General features: G+C 39.9%; 1 protein-coding gene across 4 annotated transcripts; it reads right to left on the bottom strand.

Annotated features, from left to right (window-relative positions):
• Positions 1-9,231: 9,231 nt before the first annotated feature.
• Positions 9,232-19,954, bottom strand: zfp64 (zinc finger protein 64 homolog (mouse)). 4 transcript variants are annotated; one of them, XM_006639481.3, is made up of 6 exons: positions 19,734-19,954; positions 18,704-18,871; positions 15,993-16,139; positions 14,842-14,904; positions 13,984-14,235; positions 9,232-12,942 (listed from the first exon to the last, which is right to left on the bottom strand). In XM_006639481.3, the coding sequence occupies exons 1-6, from the start codon at positions 19,753-19,755 to the stop codon at positions 11,537-11,539; spliced, it is 2,058 nt and encodes a 685-aa protein (XP_006639544.1). In that variant the 5' UTR covers positions 19,756-19,954; the 3' UTR covers positions 9,232-11,536. The 4 variants fall into 4 exon arrangements, with proteins under 4 accessions (XP_006639544.1, XP_069035583.1, XP_069035584.1 ...); XM_069179482.1 differs by lacking the exons at positions 18,704-18,871; positions 19,734-19,954 and adding an exon at positions 16,823-18,684; XM_069179483.1 differs by lacking the exons at positions 18,704-18,871; positions 19,734-19,954 and adding an exon at positions 17,567-18,684.
• Positions 19,955-22,052: the final 2,098 nt, after the last annotated feature.

Genomic DNA, 22,052 nt, shown 5'->3' with positions numbered 1-22,052 from the left:
GAGGCTGGATGACTTTGCATGACAATCCAAATGATTTTTTTGCCACAAGGACAAGGAAAGGGAGGGGGTGTCTTCTCATCTATCAGCATACAACTAAGACATAAGACAGTAAAACTGGCTAATCCCTAGAGATTTGTTTTTATGGCAAGTGTGCAGGTATATATGTGACTAAGCATACCTCTTGGAATCTTTTAACAGCACAGGTGGCCTCTGCTTTTGATTTTCTACATAGCTCCAAGCTCTTTTTTGCTAATGTGAAGCACACAAAAGGGAGGTATACTGGCAAGGTGGTGATCCCTGCTGCCTAACAGCTCTTGGCTCTTGGGTTCGAGTCTGGACTGAGGATCCTTCTGTGTGGAGTTTGCACACAAAGTTTGCACATTTCCATGTGATTTCCTTCCAGGTTTTCAAGTTTCCTTCCTTCCACTTTCCAAAGACATGCTGGAGGTTTTAGATTGTATCTCCAAATTTTCCACGAGTACATACAGGAGTATACAGTATGCATTCCCTGGGGTGAACTGGCATCTTGTCGTGGGTGAAGTCTTGCCTTATGACCTGTGCTTCTGGGCACTCCTAGCTGCTGTGATCCTTACCAGAAATAAGAGGCTTTCTGCTAAAGCATGGACCACACTAGGGGTAAAGAGTACCTATGATTACACAGCTAGAGGGCTACAGATGTGTGTCTTCCCCATAAACATTCTTAGGATTAGCCTTCGCAGGCAGTAGATAATAAATCATAGGATTCATCAGATAATAGTTTTTACATTTCTCACTCATCGTTCTGAATGGGATTTCAAAGAATGGCTATTGCAAAACTTCTTTTTCCTAGTTGTTAATGTGAATTTTTGTGTTCTTTTGTTGTCAGACAGATACCATCATGAATGTACATCTGTTTTGTTTTCTTTTCACTGTAACTATACTGAATATCATTGTAAATAAGCAGTGGAGCAAAGAAATCTCCTTTAACAAAAGACTGCATTTGGATTCCTTTATACTTTCTACACAATCTGTTAAATAACAGAGCATGCCATTCTCCCAACTGTAGACACAAGCGGCACTTTCTGAAAACAAATATATATTTCTGCCAGGTTCTTATTTGTGCAATTACAATGGGAAGACTTAATTTTCTTTTTAAAATCAATGCTTTCTGTGACTTCAGGTTACAGCAAACATCACTATCCCTCAGTGGGACAACAAATCATTTGGGCATCCAGCACCATCTACAGGTGTCTTGGACAAATTACACAGCAAAGTCTTTGTTCCAACATCTTACAACATGACAATATAGCATTTGATTTAATCTGATAAATCAGCTGAGAACAAGTTCTCATTCACAATGACAATGTAGTCAAGAGGCTTGCCCCATTCTTATTCTAATATTGTGTCACCCACAAATACGTGCATTGTTTCAGAAGACATCAGAAGAAATTAAACCAACGAACGTTGTGTTTAAAGTGTACAATGGACTAGGAAGAATGAATTTAGAATATTTTGGTCACCATATGTTAGTACATACATGTTTGGCTGCTGTGGAAGTATGGAAAATGTTTAGAGGACAACAACATTGTATATTCCCAGTCTGAAAGAAATGTTCTACTCTGACAGGCTGAAAGAATGGAATCATTTTTAGCTTAAGTCTGGTAATGGCATTTGGCTTGGTGATCTTTTTGAGCCCTGTAGTTCAGATATGTGTGTCGGAGCCCGACCTCTAGCATTAGCTGTGTGTGACCAGGATTCCCTCGGGGTCAGTGTGCAGACGCTGGGGTTGTATGTGTTTAATACTCCATTTCCCAAACAACGGCACTGCAGAGGACTGGCCACATGCCAGCATGCATGCAGTGCTGTCAGAGAGCTGCACCGCTCCTCCAGCCAAAGCTAAAAGGCTGTGAGGCACGTCAGACCCTGCAGGGTATAAAACTGTCTGTGTGGTCCTTGTTCCGGTACCTGGGTACATGCTATAATAGTGGTGAGACAAGTCGATTAGCAGTGGCTGATTCCAAATAGGGAAGGTACTGTATGAGGAGAAAGATAAGTAACGCTTAAGTTATTAGTTAACTGGATAACTAATAACCGTTACCTGAACTTAAGATAATAAAATTACCTGAATGATAAATAGATTTCCCTGAAATGGAACAGGTTATTTTACCCTTGCCTTTTCCACATTATAACAGATGAGGAAAACCTGGCCTGGTCATCTTAAAATACAACAAGCTGGGAAATGCCCTTCGAAACTACTGCATAGTTCACTGTACTTCAATTTATTAGCTTTGAAATAAAGCCACCAGGTTATATGAAGCTCAGTGGCATTTAAGAATGATTATTATATACCTTTCTGTTATCCTTCCACATTATAAGAATGTTAGTTTTATTGCCATTATCACTAAATACCAGTGAGCGATTAATACCTGTTAGTACGGTAGCAATTTAGGTGTTCTCCTTGTAGGAAATACAAGGGCTCCTTTTAGGCAGTAACAGACTTCTAAATAACTTCCACAGTCATGGAGGAAAATTGCAACCAGCTGTTTTTCACACCAGAGCCAATCTGTTATTTTGAAGACTTCACAGTTTCCATTCCTGTGTAAGCCAATTAGTAATTAATGTAAGCTGTCTTACCTGAAAATAGTCAACCACAAGACTTTCTGTCAAACCTTCGCCCTTGAGCAATGTGACAGTTCAGTGATTTATGCATATTACAGCTATTTGATGCACATTTCTTAGGTGTACAGTTGCTTTTCAGTCTTGGTCTCATACACTTGAGATTGTATGGATGGCAAGTTCTATGCAAAAGCTATGTTGTCTTGCAAAAGGGATGCTCAAAGGTTGGTCACCGGTTGTCATCAGTAACTTTATCAGCTTAAGCTCTTTATCAGTAACCTTTGCATGTTGTCTTCCCACCTCTCCTAACCTTTCTGTTACTTTGCTGTACCTCAGGCTGGCTGTAAGCGGATATTTGACACTGACATCTCCTCTAATTGTGCCTTGAAGGCACCTCATGCACTGCTCACTGCCAGCTCTCCAGCTGATCTCTGGGAGCTCCACACACTCACAAGCAGGGCTTGACATTGACCTTTCAAGACCCCCGTGAAATGCTGACATGGAGCCATCACCCTCCACCCTTCCCTGAATCTATACTCCTCAAACCAAGCCTTATTGTCATCTTTTTTACTTACTACAAAGCAACATATTCAATTCTCTGCCACAATCACACATGAACAGTTGATTCATACAAGTATGCATCATTCCTAGATGACACAAGATGTACTAATATATTCAACTTCAAACTGCAGTTCACTTTTCACTCTAATTCAAGCACAATATGATGTTGAGACCATTGAACGATATTGTTTTCACATTTAATGTGAGGTTAAGAGATATCACACACTTGTGAGGAAAACACAAATAGGAAACAGCAGGCGGAGATTAAAGTATTGCAATGTCAGTTGTGGAAGCAATTACATTTGCTTCAGAAATCAAGCAGCTCAGCAGACGTTTTAGGCCTGATGTCCACAGTGCTGACTCAAGGTGCACACCAGACTATAACTCTATCCATGCAAAGCAGTCTGACAAAAATGACTCTGATCAAGAATTTATTTAATTAGACTAGTCTGACATATTTAAAAACAAAAAAAGCCCCATTTACCAAACAAAAACCCATTTATCAAACACAGCTAAGAAAATCTCCCAAAGTGACCACAGATCCCATATAGTAAAAACAAAACTATTTACAATTTACTGCTATATTGGCTACCAGAAAAAAGAAAATGCTGATGCACTCATACTTTAAATTGTTATTTGGGATAATTATAGACCTATTTTCAGTATAAAAGCACTTCACATTCAAGACAAATATTCTTGAATGTTTTATGTTATTGTTGTTAAAGCAGTTTACTTCAATTTCAGCATAACTTACCATCAAACCAAATGCTGAACCACATAGTATAATTAACATTACAAGGTGTCCATACTCCTTAATACACTTGACCAGTTTTGCAGTCTGCATTATATTATACGTTTGTGTTTGATATACATTACAACGTGAGATAAATATTTCTCAGAACACGGTTAAACAATTAGTAATGTCAAGCAAGAATGTCAATTAAAGTGTGAAATAAAGCAATGCTGTTTTTTTATAATGAAATGACTAACTTTTTAGTTTTAGGTTTTCATTCTACCTTTTAGCTTGCGTTTCCAGGAACAGCTGTCAACATGAGGAAAACACACAATCGTCCTCTTTGTGTCAGAAACAGGTGTTCCTGCAAGACATTAAAATAATTGATCAAATTAAAGCAGAAAGCAGGAAAATAATTGAAATAATAAACCAATTGACAACTGATTGGCGTGAAATAAAAAAAAGTTTTAATGTTTTCTTTGAATTCTTTACCAACTTAGGATAATTGTACTGTTATTAACTGAGATCTTCCATTAATAGAAATGAGTGAATAATTTTAGACTGCTAGCTATGAAGTTTAGGTTTTGATGAATCCTTTCCTTAATAATGGATGTTAATCATCTAAATTAAAAATAAGGCAAACCTTTTCTACTTGTGTCCTTTCAAGCTGTGTCTGTTTGTGTCTGTTATGAACACAGATGCTGCCATTGTGTACAGCGTCAAGCATTTCCCTGAAGTTTCATTTCAGGCCTTTAGAGACAACTAGATATATGAATGTGATTTTCTGCACTGTAGATCTCTGTAGTACTTAACTCCAGGCCAATGTATTGTGAATTTATTTTTCCTGCTAATGTTACACAGTACACAAAACATCAGAGGTCTCTGTGTGTTAGGTAAATGTTACTGTTTTATTTTGACACAAAAATGTCATTACTCGTATTCCTTTTCAGAAAGATTTTCAGAAAGTTCACAAAAACTGACAAGCGGCAGTTGAGGAGCAGTTGAAGAGCTATTACTGAAGGTAAAATCCATGAATCTCAAAAGAGAGTTTTTAAAAAGGAGTTGTCATCTTACTACAAGTACTGAAAGCAGGATGTAACAAAGTTGAAAAAATGACAGGAAGTAAAAACAAGATTAACAAAATAATCTATATAGCCTTTCTAAACACAGGAGTGATGCAGATATAAAAGTAAAATCCGAAACAAACATAGCTGTGATGTTTAAGAGAAACTTTGCAAGCTGGATTAACCTTTGCCTGTCTTCTGAAGCCAGAAATGCATGAATCTCAATCCCGACACTCAATTATGAAGAAATTAGAAGTGAACATTGAACACATCTCTTTGTACTGCCGAGGCCATTTGAACATGTTATTGAAAGCGAATAAAACGCAGATATTTTTGCAATAAAGGAAAGCCAAGCTTGACCTCCACTACCCACAAGCATGTTATCTCTGTCTATCACCTAACAACAGGAAACACTCAATACCCAGCTCAAATGTTATCTTTGTGTAATATTTCTACATCTCATATGAAAGAAACGTATCTTACTTCAGGTGGCATTTGAAGAGGAGCACTGGTAACTACAAGCTGATGCATTGGTGTAGAAAAGACTAATATAGAAGGGGGACCAGCCACAAAATCATATTTCCAGCTTAGTATCTTGTCCATCTATCTAGTTCTCACCGTTGAACTGCCCCCCACACACAGCACTAACTGAAATGTCTAATTATATATTTCAATTCTTATTGAAGGCATGGCAAACAGGTGTAAGCTGATAAAACAAGCAAGACAATCAAATATATCATATAATGACATACGTGAGTGCTATCGTAAGGCCCTGTCTTACTGGTAAGAATATGATTTTAATCTTTTTAGACAAAAATGATCCCTCACAAGGATGAAGGTTGCAAAAAATGTTTCACGTGTATATATCGCAGTATAGGAACTCTCAAAGTGAGCCTTTGTTTTGTGCCCATTTCTGGAGGATTCTGAAAGGAACTACAAACCTCACGATGAAGATCAAACTGGTAAAGAGAAGGGAAAGGACCGGGGCAGGTTTAAAAAAAACAATCCCTAAAAACACAATAACAGCAAAGGTCAGGCCTCTCTTCGGCATGACTGCATACACCTGCGGAGACAGCAACCGAGCCGCTGCTGTTGAACACCGGCATGAAACGGCTTTGCGCAATGTTGAAGACCTGCGTTCGAAACCCATGCAACTAACTGTATCCCCAGTTCCGCACCCTCACCATAACGGGGAACGGGTTATCTTCCTGAAGCCGACGCCAAGCGGCTGGCCAGCCTTGGGGCCCCTCATTGACACAACTGCCTGCCACAGCCTTATCTTTCCTGTTCATCTAGCAAAACACGGCTCTCTGGTTGAGGTGCTCTTGTTACCAATCCAACAGCAGCGCAAGATAACCCCTCAGTCCTGCGACACGAATCTTGGTTGCATTCCTCGAAAATCAGGAAATCCATTTTTGCATACTAACAAACCATGACAGTTATGTTACTGAGCTCTAGCTGGGCTGCAGTTACACTAGCAGCCCATGTTGTGCCTGCCAGGTGCAGAGGGGATCTTATCTGCAGCAAATTGCAGCCTGCCTATGCATTCTCCTCAGCTAAACAATGCAAGCTCCACTCTGAAGATGATCTAGACTCCTAGCCCAATAGCAGAATAATACAGTGAGTCTCAGCGTCCCCTGTTGGTCTTTAATGGTATACCACACTATGTGTTCTGAAACGCAGGAGCTTCTGCAAAGCAGTTTTAATAGGTTATACAATTAAAGGGAGTCCACGCAGAAACTAAAATTTTGCCAGAAAGTACAAGGGTCATATTCATTCACACCTGTAAGTATTCCTTCGATTAACCTATCCATCCATTTTCTAAGCACTTCATCCCATTCAGGGTCATGGGATCCGGAACCTCTTCAGGCAAGCAGCAGGTGCAAAATGGGATACACCCTGGATGGAAAGCCAGTTCCATCACTGATCACACAGACATGAACAATGCATCCCCAGTTCCGCACCCTCACCATAACAGGGAACGGGTTATCTTCCTGAAGCAGACGCCAAGCGGCTGGCCAGCCTTGGAGCCCCTCATTGACACAACTGCCTGCCACAGCCTTATCTTTCCTGTTCATCTAGCAAAACACGGCTCTCTGGTTGAGGTGCTCTTGTTACCAATCCAACAGCAGCGCAAGATAACCCCTCAGTCCTGCGACACGAATCTTGGTTGCATTCCTCGAAAATCAGGAAATCCATTTTTCCATACTAACAAACCATGACAGTTATGTTACTGAGCTCTAGCTGGGCTGCAGTTACACTAGCAGCCCATGTTGTGCCTGCCAGGTGCAGAGGGGATCTTATCTGCAGCAAATTGCAGCCTGCCTATGCATTCTCCTCAGCTAAACAACGCAAGCTCCACTTTGAAGATGATCTAGACTCCTAGCCCAATAGCAGAATAATACAGTGAGTCTCAGCTTCCCCTGTTGGTCTTTAATGGTATACCACACTATGTGTTCTGAAACGCAGGAGCTTCTGCAAAGCAGTTTTAATAGTTATACAATTAAAGGTCCACGCAGAAACTAAAATTTTTAAAACACTGCAGAAAGTACTGCTACAGATTAGTTTGGCATCAACCAAACAAGCATTTGTGCAATCTCAGTAGGGTTTCAAGAAACTCACGACAGTGGAGAGGAAGTAAATGCGACAAAACCATTTCCGGATCAATTTTTCGAACCTTGGGTATTTTTAAAAAATAATGTTTTCACAGCAAGGGGTTTTGCAACAAGGGAAAAAAAACTACGAAGGCTGCAAAATTGAAATGAGCTGCAGTCTGCCTGAAATAAATTTGCAACAAGTAACTGGTGAAAGAGACTGGTGTAAAAACAGATATATTTCTGTCATGGGTAGAGTGCAAGATAGAAATCAAACTTGATGACAGTTACCTGTTCACACTTACCTTCCCACACAAACACCAAGATGACAGATCAGCTTTTTTGTCACCAACATTTTTGTATATAAAAATACACACCTTTACACGGTACTGTAGTTATCAGTTATACCATTTCTTCATGGAAAACTTTCCATGAACTAAGACTAGTTTCACTTGAAACGGATACCTTGCTTAGATTAAACAAAGCAAATCTTAAAACTGAACCTACAGAATTGACTGCCACTGCGTTTTTTTATGGAGACAAATGGAAAATAACAACGTACAGCACGTGACCTTTGCTATGTGCTGTCAATAAGTGGACAGAAGGTCCAAATGCCAATCATGTTATGCTGCCATATATATTAAAGCATCTAAATGAGGAGTATATTTAAAATTACTACAGCTATTTCAACCTTGCAGTGGACTACAGGACATACACGTAAAAAGTGACATTTAGATGTCACTTTTAGATGGGACCACCTATGGCAAGGTCATTGCCTTAATGGTAAATGATGACATATGCATACTGTGTATCAGCAGTTTAAACATTAAATGAAACAAAACTGTGTCTAACTGGAGCCTTTCAGGAAAAGTGTGAAATGCAAAGTTCAGCATCCCAAATGAAGAGATTACTTACTGCTAAAACAGTGAAAATTTAAAATGACGAAATGTTCCCCTGTCTCAGGCATACAGACGGTTATATGTTTTCTATAGTTTTCTGGAACTTAGTCAATACAAGTATATGCTGCCATGCAAAAGTCTCGAAACATTCAAGTTTTCCCAACGCACAGCTGCCTCCAGCTCAATTCCTACCCCTGACGAAACATATCAGGGAACAAAAAATATCAGAATGAGTTACAGACAGCATAAAGCATCTTAAAAAAAGAATTGCTCACAGAGCAAAGTCATATTTATTGTAATTGAATGCCAGAAAGTACAAGGGTCATATTCATTCACACCTGTAAGTATTCCTTTGATTAACCTATCCATCCATTTTCTAAGCACCTCACCCCATTCAGGGTCACGGGATCCGGAACCTCTTCAGGCAAGCAGCAGGTGCAAAATGGGATACATCCTGGATGGAAAGCCAGTTCCATCACCGATCACACAGACATGTACACACTCACACCAGGGCCAAATGTTCATAGATGCCAATTAACATACCAGCATGTCTTTGGCCTGTGGGAGTAAACCCACACAATCACGGAGAGCATCCAGACTCCATCGAGATAACATTGCTGGCCTGGAACAGAACCCAGGGCTCAGCACTGAAGTCAGCAATGCTAACCCTGTGTGAATAATATGATCGTCAACAATCATCTCAAAGCCTTCACCAGGGTATTTTACTATTATAACATCTTTGATAGTTACTAATAAAGCCTAGTGCAGGTCAGAAGAAACCAAGCTTATCATTTAGCAATCTTTAATTCACATTGATTGGAAAGTTTAAAAATGGGATCATAACAGATGGTGAATTACACATGAAAAACCACAATGAAACATTAGCAGCTAGTCCATCACGTGTACCAATGGAATTTAATTGATGACTGAATGGCAGGTGATCCTCATCCTTCACATAATTTGTTTCTCTCTATACATCCGCAGGCCTAAATGGCCTCACTAGTGTTCTACAAAACATATATCAGGATTACCTGTTTGCTGAAAACAAAATGGCTGAAACCTACAATTCCATGTCGATCTTCAATTCATTTCTGCATAAGGATCAAAAAACATGAGCGAAAACAGCAGAACAATGCAAAAAGAATTTTGCTCAGCAGTGAACACAACTGCAGTAAAACACTGGAGCTAGATAGTTATCACTTCCTGTGTCATTCAGATATTTCTTGAAAGAGACCAAAGTGCAGAAACTTTGTTAGCTTGATCCACACTCGTTTTGTGAATATAAAAGCTTAACACCAAATACAATTTTATAGCGCAAGATGATGAACCTGCAGCAATACTTGTAATTCAGTGACACAAACACAATAAGAGAGAAGTACCCCATCCTTGTTAAGAATTGTAAACTTGTAATCAATGAACAAAAATGCTGAAAGGACCGTCTGTAACAGATACAAAGTACTAATTTCTGGTCCTCCCCCAAAATTACCCTAGGAAGAGACATACGCTATAAGGTAAAAAGTCATTTGGAACTTTATGCTTACACATTTAGTGTAATAGCACTAAGGTTAGACACAGCGAGTTCCCAATTCCCAAATTACCTCTAGCTCTAGTCATAGTTCTTATTAGGACAGACAGTGATCTGTTACCTGATCGCACGATCCTGAGCTGATGAGCAATGAATGCACCAAAACAAAACTGAATCTGTTTCTTTCATGTTGCCCCAGCTTTGCATCACCATCAATCAAGCACTGAGCACGGTCCAGCGCCAAAAGGGTGGTAAGCAGAAAGGGATCTAACCTTCCAAGTGTTGCAAATGGTAGAGGTGCTTGTCCAGTGCTAGTTGAGCTCTATGACCTAGGCGTCACGGGTACGAGCCTGCCTCAGTTCAGTAACCGAATGCCACCTGGATTCCCCGAGCATCTGGCACAAAATGAGTTGAGCTCTGCCATGGCATGGGTGGCAATTGCTGGCAGCGCTGTCAGTGAGGGACGTGCCTCTCTTCCAAATAAACCTGAGGGTTTTTCACGGGGATGTGGAGCCTGTGATGTGTTAAACAATGAGTGGCTTGGAGGTGGGCGGGCTGGAGGAGCCTTCCCACACTTCGTCAGGCTTGTGCAAGGGCGCGGGGTTCTGATCTTAACACGTCTTATAGAGACGGGAAAAACCCACACAGCTGGAGATTCCAAAATCTGGTGGCGATAAAAATAGTAATTGGCAATAATAAATGTATATTAAAAAAGGAGTACAGATTCTACTGATGCTATCATATCATTGCCCATTTTTGCCTTTGGCATCATGTTCTTGTGTGCGCAGAGTTTAAGTATGGTTAAAAGCTGGATTAATCTGCTTACAAGCACCCAGCCTGTGCATATCTTTATTAAAATGAAGCTTTTATTTCACATAAACCTTCTCAAGAAAGCGGCAAACTTTGACTGTAACCATATCTCCTTCCTTATTTTTTCCTGCATAGTATGCATATATAATTGGACATTTATCTTCTTTGAAAAAGCTAACTTGCCAATCTGAGAATAGCTTTGATTGCTTTTATTTTACAAGATGTAAAAAGGGCAGAGCGAACTGCCACCGATGTTAATAAAAATAAACTTGGCATTCGAGCTTCCGATATTAAGTAACATAACATAAAGTGGCTAGTGTGGTCTTTTGTGACATTATAGGTTGGAAATATTTTAATGAACAGAAAAGGTCTATAAATAAACAAAGCTAATTGTCCTTGGGGGGCTCAACAAAGTTAAAACAGAGGAAGGATTTAATCATTTAAATCACAGTTGGTTTCAACATGCATGGAGCTATTCTTGAAGTCAAAACTCCACAACATAGGCACAACATTTTGAAAATGGATGCATTTTTCCCCATTGACAGGAAGTTTCTAATACTGCGTGCATTCCTCACTGAGCTTCAGATCAAACAACATTGACATTTGAAACTTATATTCTCTTCTGCAGAAATTTAACCGTTACCTTTTGCAGAAATGGATGCCAAAAATAGTCCAAGACTAATAATATCAACTACAGGACTGCACACACCTGTTGCATACAGAAAATCTATTGCCCGCAATTGAAATGCTTTATTCTACTGCAAGGTTATAGTTGTGGAAGTACCATGAGGGTCTGAATAGATGTTCTGAGAGGAAAGCTGGTCTAAGGACTGTTGCTGCTGAGCTGCTGAAACAACAAGAGGTAGACTATGAATTATGACCCCCTGAGTGCTTATACTGATGTTGGGAACCATGAGATTGCCACCTTCATTAGATGTGGAGTCACTGTGAACAACAACAGCTTGCTTCGAAGTCAAGTCTTGCAAAGGTGGGGAGATGATTGAAGGCGTCGTTATAGAAGACGGCACGGAAGAGTTGGGATTTCCTTCTGTCACTACAGTCACTTCTGTGCCTCCTTCCTGAATCAAGGCGTTCAGGCCTTCGAGGTCCGAGCAGGTGGTGATGAAGGTTTGGCTGTTGTTGGAGTCCTGAGAGGTTACTGATGTGGTCTGGATCAGAGCCTGGTGGAGAGAGTCCTCCGAACTGGGAGCAATGTGTGTCAGGAGAACCGTCTGGTGCTCCATGGGGACCTCATTGTGAGGTACCATGTGCTGGACGGGTGTTAACAAATTGACCTGCTGTATCATAGAATTGGCACTGCCTTCTCCCTGGTTATCCGAATTCAGGAGCACAGAGTCTCCCTTAGGCTGCTGCACATCAACCGATGCCTGAACAAATGTGCCATCCTGGCCGAGCGAGTGGCCGACAATGATTTTCAACTGGGCGTCTCCGTAGGAGGACACCTGGTTGGAATGCAAGGGCATCTGAAGCTGACGGATCGGAGACTCCGGGCATGAAGCATCCCTGGGGTTCATCTGGAGCTGCAGAAAAGTCAGCTGGGCATCACGGTGCTGCTTCTTGTGACTCCGCAGGGAGTCCTCCCGAACGAACGAGGCATCGCAGGCATCACAGCGGAAGGCGCGGGCAGCATCCAGCTTCGCCCGGTAGCGGGAACTGACCTGCCTCTGGCCTTCTTCCCCCTTGGCGCCTTTGCCGTGCCTCTCCTCCACCTTGTCGGAGTGAAACTTCTTCCTGTGGATGATCAGGTTGCTGCGCTGCTTGGTGTCGAAAGTGCAGAAGTCGCACTTGAAGGGCCGGTCCTCCGAGTGGATCCTCTCGTGCACCTTCAGGGCCCCCCTGCTGGAGCAGGAGTAGCTGCACTTCAAGCACTTGATGGGCTGCGCGGGCTGGTGCTCGCGCGAGTGCTGGCGGAGGGCTGTCTTGTTCCCGCACTGGAAGTCACACTCCGAGCACCTGAAGGAGTTCTCTGTGCCGTGCTTGATCTGGACGTGGGATTTCAGGTTGCCCTTCATGGCGCAGCGGTAGTCGCAGAACTCGCACTTGTACGGTTTCTCCCCGGAGTGGATCCGGATGTGCCTCTTGAGGTCGGAATTGATTTTGAATTTCGCTTCACACTGATGGCACTGAAAAGGGGCATCTCCTGCGATCAGAGGAAATGGAGCAATCAGAGAAAATGAATGAACAAAAGTATCACCTGCAGAGCCCTAATTGCCACGTCCATTACCGAACTTCGGCACTGCCAATACTTAATGTAAGTAACACGGTGGCCCTTAATTTCTTAAATCTTTTTTACCTATAACCAGGCTGGGATGAGCAGTAACAACTGAGATTTTTGATCTACCAAGCACCTAATTTAAATAACAATTCAACACTTAGTACATTAGATATAAGTTTATATATGGCATATTAAAAAAAAAAACATGTGAAAAGGCAAGTGGCTTATGTGCAATTCACTGTTATAGATTTAACTGGAAAACAGAATTAAATTTCTAAACTACCTGGGCTTCAGAGAAAGACTAATCTACCAGGTCTCTTGAGGCACAAGAAGACGATAAGCCCAGTGGGAAATTTCAATCATTTACTGAGAGAAGTGCATTCCCTTTGGAATTCCATTCAAAATCTACAATAGCAGTGAATCCGAAACCTCGTTTTTGTGAAACCTGTCCCTTCTCACACTCAGCATGAGTTTAAGATGCCCTATATGGGACTTTTCTCTGCATCATGTAGGAGAGGTCAGAGAGGTACAATTATAATTACTACTAGTAAAGTAATTTATTATCATTGTTGTGTTTTGTATGCTTTTGGACAGACATTTATTTATATTCAAGAAGGTAGCTGTGTCAGCATGCATAGGCTGCAAAGGAACAAGTAAAGGTTTATTTCTTGCTGAAAAGAGAAGAAAAGAAACAATGTTTCAGCTGTGGAGCTTTCTTTGAGTTTCACCTAAAGAAGGCTCCACAGCCGAAACATTGTGTTTCTTTTCTTCTTTTCAGCACGGAATTAAGTACATTAACTTGTTCCTTACTTATTTATATTGAATGTTTATGGACGCTGAATCATTCTACACTATGCAATTCCTGGACTATGTCACTTTTTACAGTCCAGAAGCTCTTTGGGAGCCAGGTGGCTGTGAATGAAAGCACCAGCTAAATAAAGTGCTCCGATCGTGCCCAGAGCTCACCGGTGTGCGAGCGGAGGTGCACGGTGAGCTGGCTGGAGTTGCGGCTGGCGTAGGGGCAGATCTGGCACTTGAAGGGGCGCTCGTCGTAGTGGATGCGGAGGTGCTTCTTCAGGCTGCTGCTGTCGGCTGCGGCGTACGCACAGTGTTTGCACTTGTGCGGCTTCTCTCCCGTATGGGAGCGGCTGTGCATGGTCAGTTTGTCCCTCCGGCTGAATCTCTTACTGCACACCTCGCACTGGAAGGGTTTCTCACCTTCCAGGGTTAGGGAGACAAAAACACCAGGGCTGGAATTAGGACTGCGAGGACCCGACATGCATTTGAAACGTTTATTAACAAGTTCGGGTCAAGTAGGATCACACATTCTTGGTCAATTTGGCATTACAAAGCACTTTCTAATGTCCTCCTTTTTTCTACAGAAAGAAAGTTAAAGTTATAAAGATTAAAGTTAAAAATAGTTTTAAAAATAGCGATTACCAAATGACAGATTTCTGTGAACTGCCTTATCCTGTCCTCACTTGTTACATACCACACAAAGTATTGCCCACGTTGCAAACAATACTGGAATAACTGTTGTGCTTTGTGCACATTCATTTACTATACTCCTTTTTCAGATAACACAATTATGAAAAATCACAAACTGAATGAAAGTACAAGAAGAATGGAATTTATAAGTGTTGTGCACGTCACAAATTTTACATCACTATCCTTCCCTATGGACCAACTATCAGGTTTTCAGACTTTTCTGATTTTTAAATTGATCTGGAAAGCATCTAAAAGTGTGCAAATTTAAAAAAGAATATCTAATGAACACTACCTTCCTTATATGTGTAATATTTTGGAAAAAACAAGCAGTCTTACCAGTGTGGGTTTTAAGATGTCTTTCCATATCTTTCTGACCATACTGTGTTTTGAAGGAACAACCTAAAAACAGATCAGATTACAGCAAACAATGAAAGGAGCGTATAGGGAAAATTTCTACCATGCTTCACTTGAATCGGTTATTCTCCAGCTCTTTTAGCTTGATTAATATGGCTTATCATACTAATTTATCATTTCTATATTTTGGATGTTCAATGGAGTATGAACGGTGAGGAGGTGTGGCTAGTGCTCTTTACTCATACCTGGAAGGTTGAAGATTCAAATACCAGGAGAAACATTTTTGCACTCCTGTACAAGGTACTACACTCAAAATGCTCAATTGTAAAAATGGATACAAATGCAAGTCACTTTAAATAAAAGCATCAGTCAAATAAATATCACTAATATTAATGAACAGTGATTCATTCCAATGCGTAGTAGTAAATGTTAATTAATTCTGTTCAGACAAAGGCTTCCATATTTACCTATGGAGATACATGTTTATGAAGCTGCAGACTTAAGTAGCATAAAAACAAACAGAAAAAGGAGTAAATTAAGCACTCATATTTTCAGCTACAGCTTAAACAGTTGGGTTCTGTCTGAGGCATCTTTTATTAGTAATAAGAATGATAAATAACACTGGAAATATTTATAAACAGAGCAGTGGTATCACAGCCCCCCAAAGACATTCTCCCTGAAAATGCCAATCGTTAATCAACTTGACTTTACCAATACGGACCTTGATCCATCTTGGGATGGTTGGAGATTGTGTATACTCTAAAAGACCAACTTGTTAGACCCATCAGCCATTTCTCGCAATGCATTTCCCATGTTGCCTACAAGAGAGTTAGCACTGATGGGGGATAACAGTGAAAGCTCAAAGTTACCTCACATTACTGTTGTGCAGTAATCAGTGCATACATTGTCCCACTCAATCCTGGTGGTATGTGACAAATTGTACACCACCATTTGGTAAATACCAGTCTAAAACTTCAGTACTTTACCAGAAATACCAGAAGCTTAGTCCTACAAATGGGTCAAATAGGTAACTTGAAACCACAAGGTAAACTTCTCAGTTGACAGGGAACAAGGCCTCCACTCAGTAATATGGAAGGGATGCAGAGCCAGGCAATAAACATGGAGCTACCAACCTGAGAAGCAGCAGCAGAGTTTCTTTGAAGTTAGGGCTGGTTTTAACTTTTTGGAAGGTGTTTTAGGTGCTTTTGTCTGGATCTTTTTGACACCTCTTGGAGAACAAGCCTGGTATGTTTCTTCAAAAACAAATTCTGAGCTGGAATCTGTTTAAATAGAAATAGAAACATAGTTTGCAAGACAAGTGCTGATCATGCACCAACTTAATCAGTGCAGCTACAAGATTTTGCCCTGAATAAATCTGACAATTTGCCATCTATTCATTGACAATTCATTTGTTGGACCTGGGCAGTGGTGAGATACCTCTATTTCCATGGTTCTGTGGTCTATAGTATTAGTGGATCAGTAGGTGCTACTCTTCATGCCAGACCAAAATGTCCAACAAACGAATGCTCCACTATGGTGAGCAGGAACACTGTGTTGTAAAAGGTGTCATCCTTCAGATGAGAATTTTAACCAAGCTCCTGATAACTTTTTCATTCCAGATCCCATGACGCTGTTCAAACGAATAAGGGAAGATGGAGAGTAAGTTTCTCCCTTAACCCTACTGTTGAAACAATTTGTCAATTGATCTGCTGTGACTACAGATGAAACATAATGACTTATGTCAAACAGCATGTTGGAATCCACTGGGATTATAAGCACTATATATGCAATTAATAATTATTTTAATGGTATACCAAATCTTGGATCACTTAATGTTCAAAAAGTCTAAAGTACAACATAGCTAGCGCCCAGAAAGCCAATACACCCACAAGATCACTGCTGATCCAGCAGGGGTAAACATGAAAAATCAATTGTTCTGTGTTTTCTTGCACAAAATGCTTACCTGTATTTTAATGAGGAGGAAGCCTCACTCAAATTGAACATAGAATATAAACGGGTTCACCAATTGCTTCTGGTCATAAACTGTGAATAATAAAAGCTTGCCAACTTCTTGCTATGGCACAAAATAAATACAACACTCATGCTTACTGGATTAAATAAAATACTGTAAAGAAATACATCAACCAAAACACAGATAATGTGAATGAAATTACAGATCAAAGAATCTTGATACATTTTCAGCATGGAACATGCTACATGGTCAAAATGAAAACATTAAGATATCAGTATTGTTTATGGCTTTCTGTGCATTAACACAATCTGGACAGCATTGGAACAGACCTGATTAGTCTCTCGAAAGACTGCTAAAGGTTGTACAGATGCAGTCTGCTGACAAAGGCTGGCAAGTTCCAGCTGTCTTACTGGTGACACTGGCGAGTTGGTTGCACAGTTGAACTTGGGCAACAAGAAGACCTCAACATTTGTAATAGTGGCACTGTAATCGTAGGACTGGGAGGTCTTGCACTATCCTGCTGGTAAACAATCCCAAGCTGGCTTGCAGGTTTACAGAAATAGTTGTCTTTTGAACTCTGTCAATGTTATCAGTGAACAGTTGTCCTCGATTGGCACAAAAAGTGTTCTTGTGTTAAAGGAGATTCCTCCCTGAGCTGTCACAGGTCTATAGATGCACTTCTTGGCATGGACAACCCACAGTCAGCATAACGTTCACCACGATATCGCCACAGACCTGGTTTTCCATCAAGTCAGTCTTTGCCACCACCTCAGATGTTCACTGCCTCACAGAAGATGGAGATTTCAGCTGTCCGATGTCAACATGTTGTCCCTGGATGACCTCCCAGCATGCATATAATTTTAAATGTCAATGGAAAACTACTATCATTTAGCTGACATGCGTTTTCCTTCTTTCTGGAATTTCTCCTACTGTAACCACTGCAGTCCAAAAATGGCTCCCTAGATGTAGCAAATGAAGGGGAGACTCCTAAACTCATTCTATAAGAAATAATTTCACAACCAACCTGCCTTCAATAATGCTGACAGGCAACCAGGAGATTGTCATATCCATATCCTCACACTACCAGTTTTAATTCAACTAAAATACAAAACTGAACTCCTGGTGTTTTTATGAAATCACATTTCTTCAGATCAATGTTGGTAATGCAAGGAATACTATTACTCAGACATAAATTTAGGCATTATGGGACTTTACGTTTACAGTAAGAGAAATGATGGTGCATTCTGCATTAAGCTGTCACTTAATTGAGGGGGTGGAAAATACAAAAAAAACATAGCACAAAGCACTTAACATACTGGTTAAAAAACACTGTTGTTAGCAGGTTTCGACAAAGCTTTACTTCTGACGAACATTTTCAGAGTTTGATCATCACCGACATTTTTCTACATCAAAGTGATGTTTTGTGAATTGTTTAAGTATAAATCCTTTAATGCATCACCTTGTGACAATTATTTCAAAGCCTGTGGTTTCTGCTGTGGTACTTCATATGAAAGAATCAAAGGTAATCAAATCACATACACACACAACACAAACAGCCACAGACAAAAACAATACAATATTTAACACAACCCTAATGTACCATCCTGGAAAATCGCACAGAAATATAGACAAAGGCCCACTTTTTTCAGAAAAACATTTACATCAAACGAAAACTTAGCATTCATATAACACCCACTCCTGTCACCCACAGAGCTATACCTCCTTGCTAGAGATGTTTAATATTGCTAAAACATTTCAAACAAAAGATTTTTTAAGTGAACAAATAGCAATCCACAAGATTTGTGATCTTAAAACTGTGCTGCATAGTTTCTCATAAATATGACATTTTTAAACTTCTATTTTTACATTTACCTGTAATAGTGTGCACAATACTGCGGGCAGGAGGCTCTGATGTAGACAAGTGACATCCATTTTGCTTGTGGGCAAGGAAGGCTTCAAAATTGTTGTACTGATGCTTGCAGACTCCACAAATGTGAATATCGGGACCAACTTCGACCACTACTTGTGTTGCTCCAGAAACTGCAAATGCAAGAAGTAATAAATTACTCTTTTTTTAACCTGAAAGCTAAAAAAAAGTATGACAGAGTAAAAAAAAAAACTTTTCTAGAAGATGAATAGGATCGGGTTAAAAGGTGCGATAACAGCAATAGATTCATGCAGCTAATCCACTGTTTCAAACTTTTGAGATTCTTATTGTCAACATGTGATTACATACATGTGATTTAATTTACTGTTGGTCAGGAAACTTTAAGGAGATCTATGTCATCCATCTCCCACTCTTATTTTCAATAGCTTAAATTAACATAACACATAAGTAAAACTTTCGTAGAGGAAGTGGAAGATAAAAGAGCAATTACAGTAGGTACTCGAGGAAGCAAAAAGTGTAAACACACCACGCGATAAATTCATTGTGCTTCGTTAAATGCCACTTTGAAACAAAAAATACATTCATGCATTCCAGTTTTTGATGAATAAATTGCAATTGAAATTCACTGAAATGCCATTATGTTTTGTAAAAGTTTAAGTCTACTTTTACACTCGATACTTATACTTTATACACTAATGAATTCTGTATTTCGGATGACGTATTACGCTATAACACTATATGGGTTTTGATTATATGAACCACTGGCACATAGTTTATGTAGCCGCATGACTTGGCAAGCTTTCGAATGGTAGTTCATTATGTTTGTACTATGATGATAAGTATGTGCATTTCCACCCCTTTCTCTTTAACTTTCCATTTGCAGAAACGTAAATAAGTTCCGCCGACACGAATACTGTCCATGACAGATAAATCAAACAGCGAAAGACCTTAAATCTTTGTGTTTTGTTTTATTTTTTGGCTGCTTCAAGAGCGTAAAGCGAGTGGTGCACTTACCATCCGCGTTAAACGATGCCATGTATGGAAACACTCACTGCCTCCTTCTAGTTTATGCAAACTTTAGACAAATACTTTCTTGACAGGTAGTTTAATTTCTTGCCCGATGAGATGATGATCAACCACTGTTCTCTATTCACTTTTACAACGGGAGTCCTGCAGTTAATACCCATTCCCATGTTCCTGTCTGAAGCATTCCTCGCACGGCTTTTTCACGACAATCGACGCCTCCTTTCCGGCAAACTTTTGCAAGTGCATTAGTTCATGCGTGCAGAGGAACTTGCTTGTGGGGAAGTTCTTAAGTTTAGATTAATATGCAGATTTTCTTTAAAAAATAGTGGTGCTGGTAATATTACAAAATTGATTTATTTTTAGAGCAATTTGACAGTGTAGGTTTACATATTTAATCATTTAAAACGTTTATACATAATATTTAAAACCCACCGTATAATAGTTACTCATTCCTTAAAAGGTTTGAACCCTGCTTAATCTTTTTCGTATTTATCTTAGTCATGAGACATTGCTAAACCTAGAGTAAGACAAACAAGACTGTATTCTGCCTCAAAGCCCCATGTTCTTAAGAAAACCGCACTATATTTTTGTATAAAATTTGTGAAATAATCGGTGAACTTTAATTAATATTTTAACACTTTTACTCTGTCCCTTGAGCCAGAAGTGATAATATTCGTGCGGGGAACAATTTCAGTTAGACCAGCTCTCAAGAGCAGTAATTGTGGAAATGAACGTGTGAAGTTGGATAGGAAAAGATATTCCACCTGCAATAAGGTATACAGAAAATAGTTCAACCGCAAAATGCTTTAATCGAAAATTAATATCTGTAAACATTTTCCTGTACAACAATGCTTAATGTAATCAAATTCGAAACAAAGGCACGGGTATCGTGAATTTGAATTATTCCTGCTGAAAGCGACTTTGTTCTGTGAACTCGTTTGCATGACGGCAGCTGTGACTTCCGGCTGCGTACGCAGCTAATACGGCAAGCTTTGGTCTAATGTCTATGTACATTATCTGATTTTGAAGGTAAAAAACGGTAAAAGACGAATCACGTGAATGCATCTCTACCCCCCCACACACAATCACTTTGATATTTTCTTTCGTGTAGCCATGCTGACTTTTGGAAAAATAATGTGAATCGTATCTGAGGTTTGGGAAGAGCAGCATAAACTTAAAAAAAATGCGACAAATGCCTCACATACTATATGCCTTTCCGTGCCTCACATAATATAAGATATAGCCATTTCCTATTTAAGCTCAGAGCCCTATCGGTACAGTGCTACTAAGAAAGGCCTTTGTGTCCAGTAAGCTTCGTCCAGACGATAGTGATGAGAACAGCAGGTTGGACATACTTGCTGTACTGCAGTGATAACTGTATAAAGTGTATACTGAGCTTTACAAATTTAATTGGATTTGCATTTATGAATGGTATTATTCACAAGGTTCACTGTTGTATGTAGCATAATATAAATGCTGCAGGGGGAGCTCTTGTATTATAAGAATGATTTAATAGAGTACGCTTGAGATTCCTCTATATGGCAGTTTAACACGTGGTGAATGAAAAAAAAACAGCACCCAGTCCAAAAATAAAATCTTCAAATAGTCGCGCTGGATGACTTCTGTTAATAATAACAAACTTTAACCATTTAAAGCTATATTGTATACAGAGAAGCCTTAAATAATTCCCTTAAAGCCACTAGAAAACAAACGTGGAAAGGCAGTGAAGAAGAAAAGAATGCAATTACAAAGTGCATATAAAATCCATAAACTAAATCTACACAACTGAGATATAAAACAACAAACAAAAAGGTATGAAATGAGAGCGATAATAACAGACAAACAATTGTACTTCTTCTTGTCAGTAAACATTCACAGTCTAGGCTGGGAAAAGTATGTGAACCTCAAGGCTAATGACTTCTCCAAAAGCTAATTGGAGTCAGGTGTTCCAATCAATGAGACGAGGTGTGGGTTGGAGGTGCCCTGCCCTTTAAAAAAGGTATACAAAGGTTGGTTACTGATCTTATCAAGAAAGAGTTGTTTGTGTGAACTGTGTTCTGATCAAAAGAAATGTCAGAGAACCTTGAAGAAGAATTGTAGAGATGCATGAAGTTGGACAAGGCTACAAAAGCATTTCTAAAGAGCTGAGTGTTCCTCAATCCACAGTAAGACAAATCCTCTACAAATTGAGGAAGTTCAGTACTGTTGCTACTCTCCCTTGGAGTGGGTGTCCTGCAGAGGTCGTGGCAGGAGTGTAGTGTGTAATGCTGAAGGAGGTGGGGAAAAACCCTTTTTCAGAAAACTCTT

Source organism: Lepisosteus oculatus, chromosome 16 (assembly GCF_040954835.1).
Source record: "Lepisosteus oculatus isolate fLepOcu1 chromosome 16, fLepOcu1.hap2, whole genome shotgun sequence".
In the NCBI taxonomy this organism is placed as follows: domain Eukaryota; kingdom Metazoa; phylum Chordata; class Actinopteri; order Semionotiformes; family Lepisosteidae; genus Lepisosteus; species Lepisosteus oculatus.
This window is presented reverse-complemented; position numbering and strand designations above follow the sequence as displayed.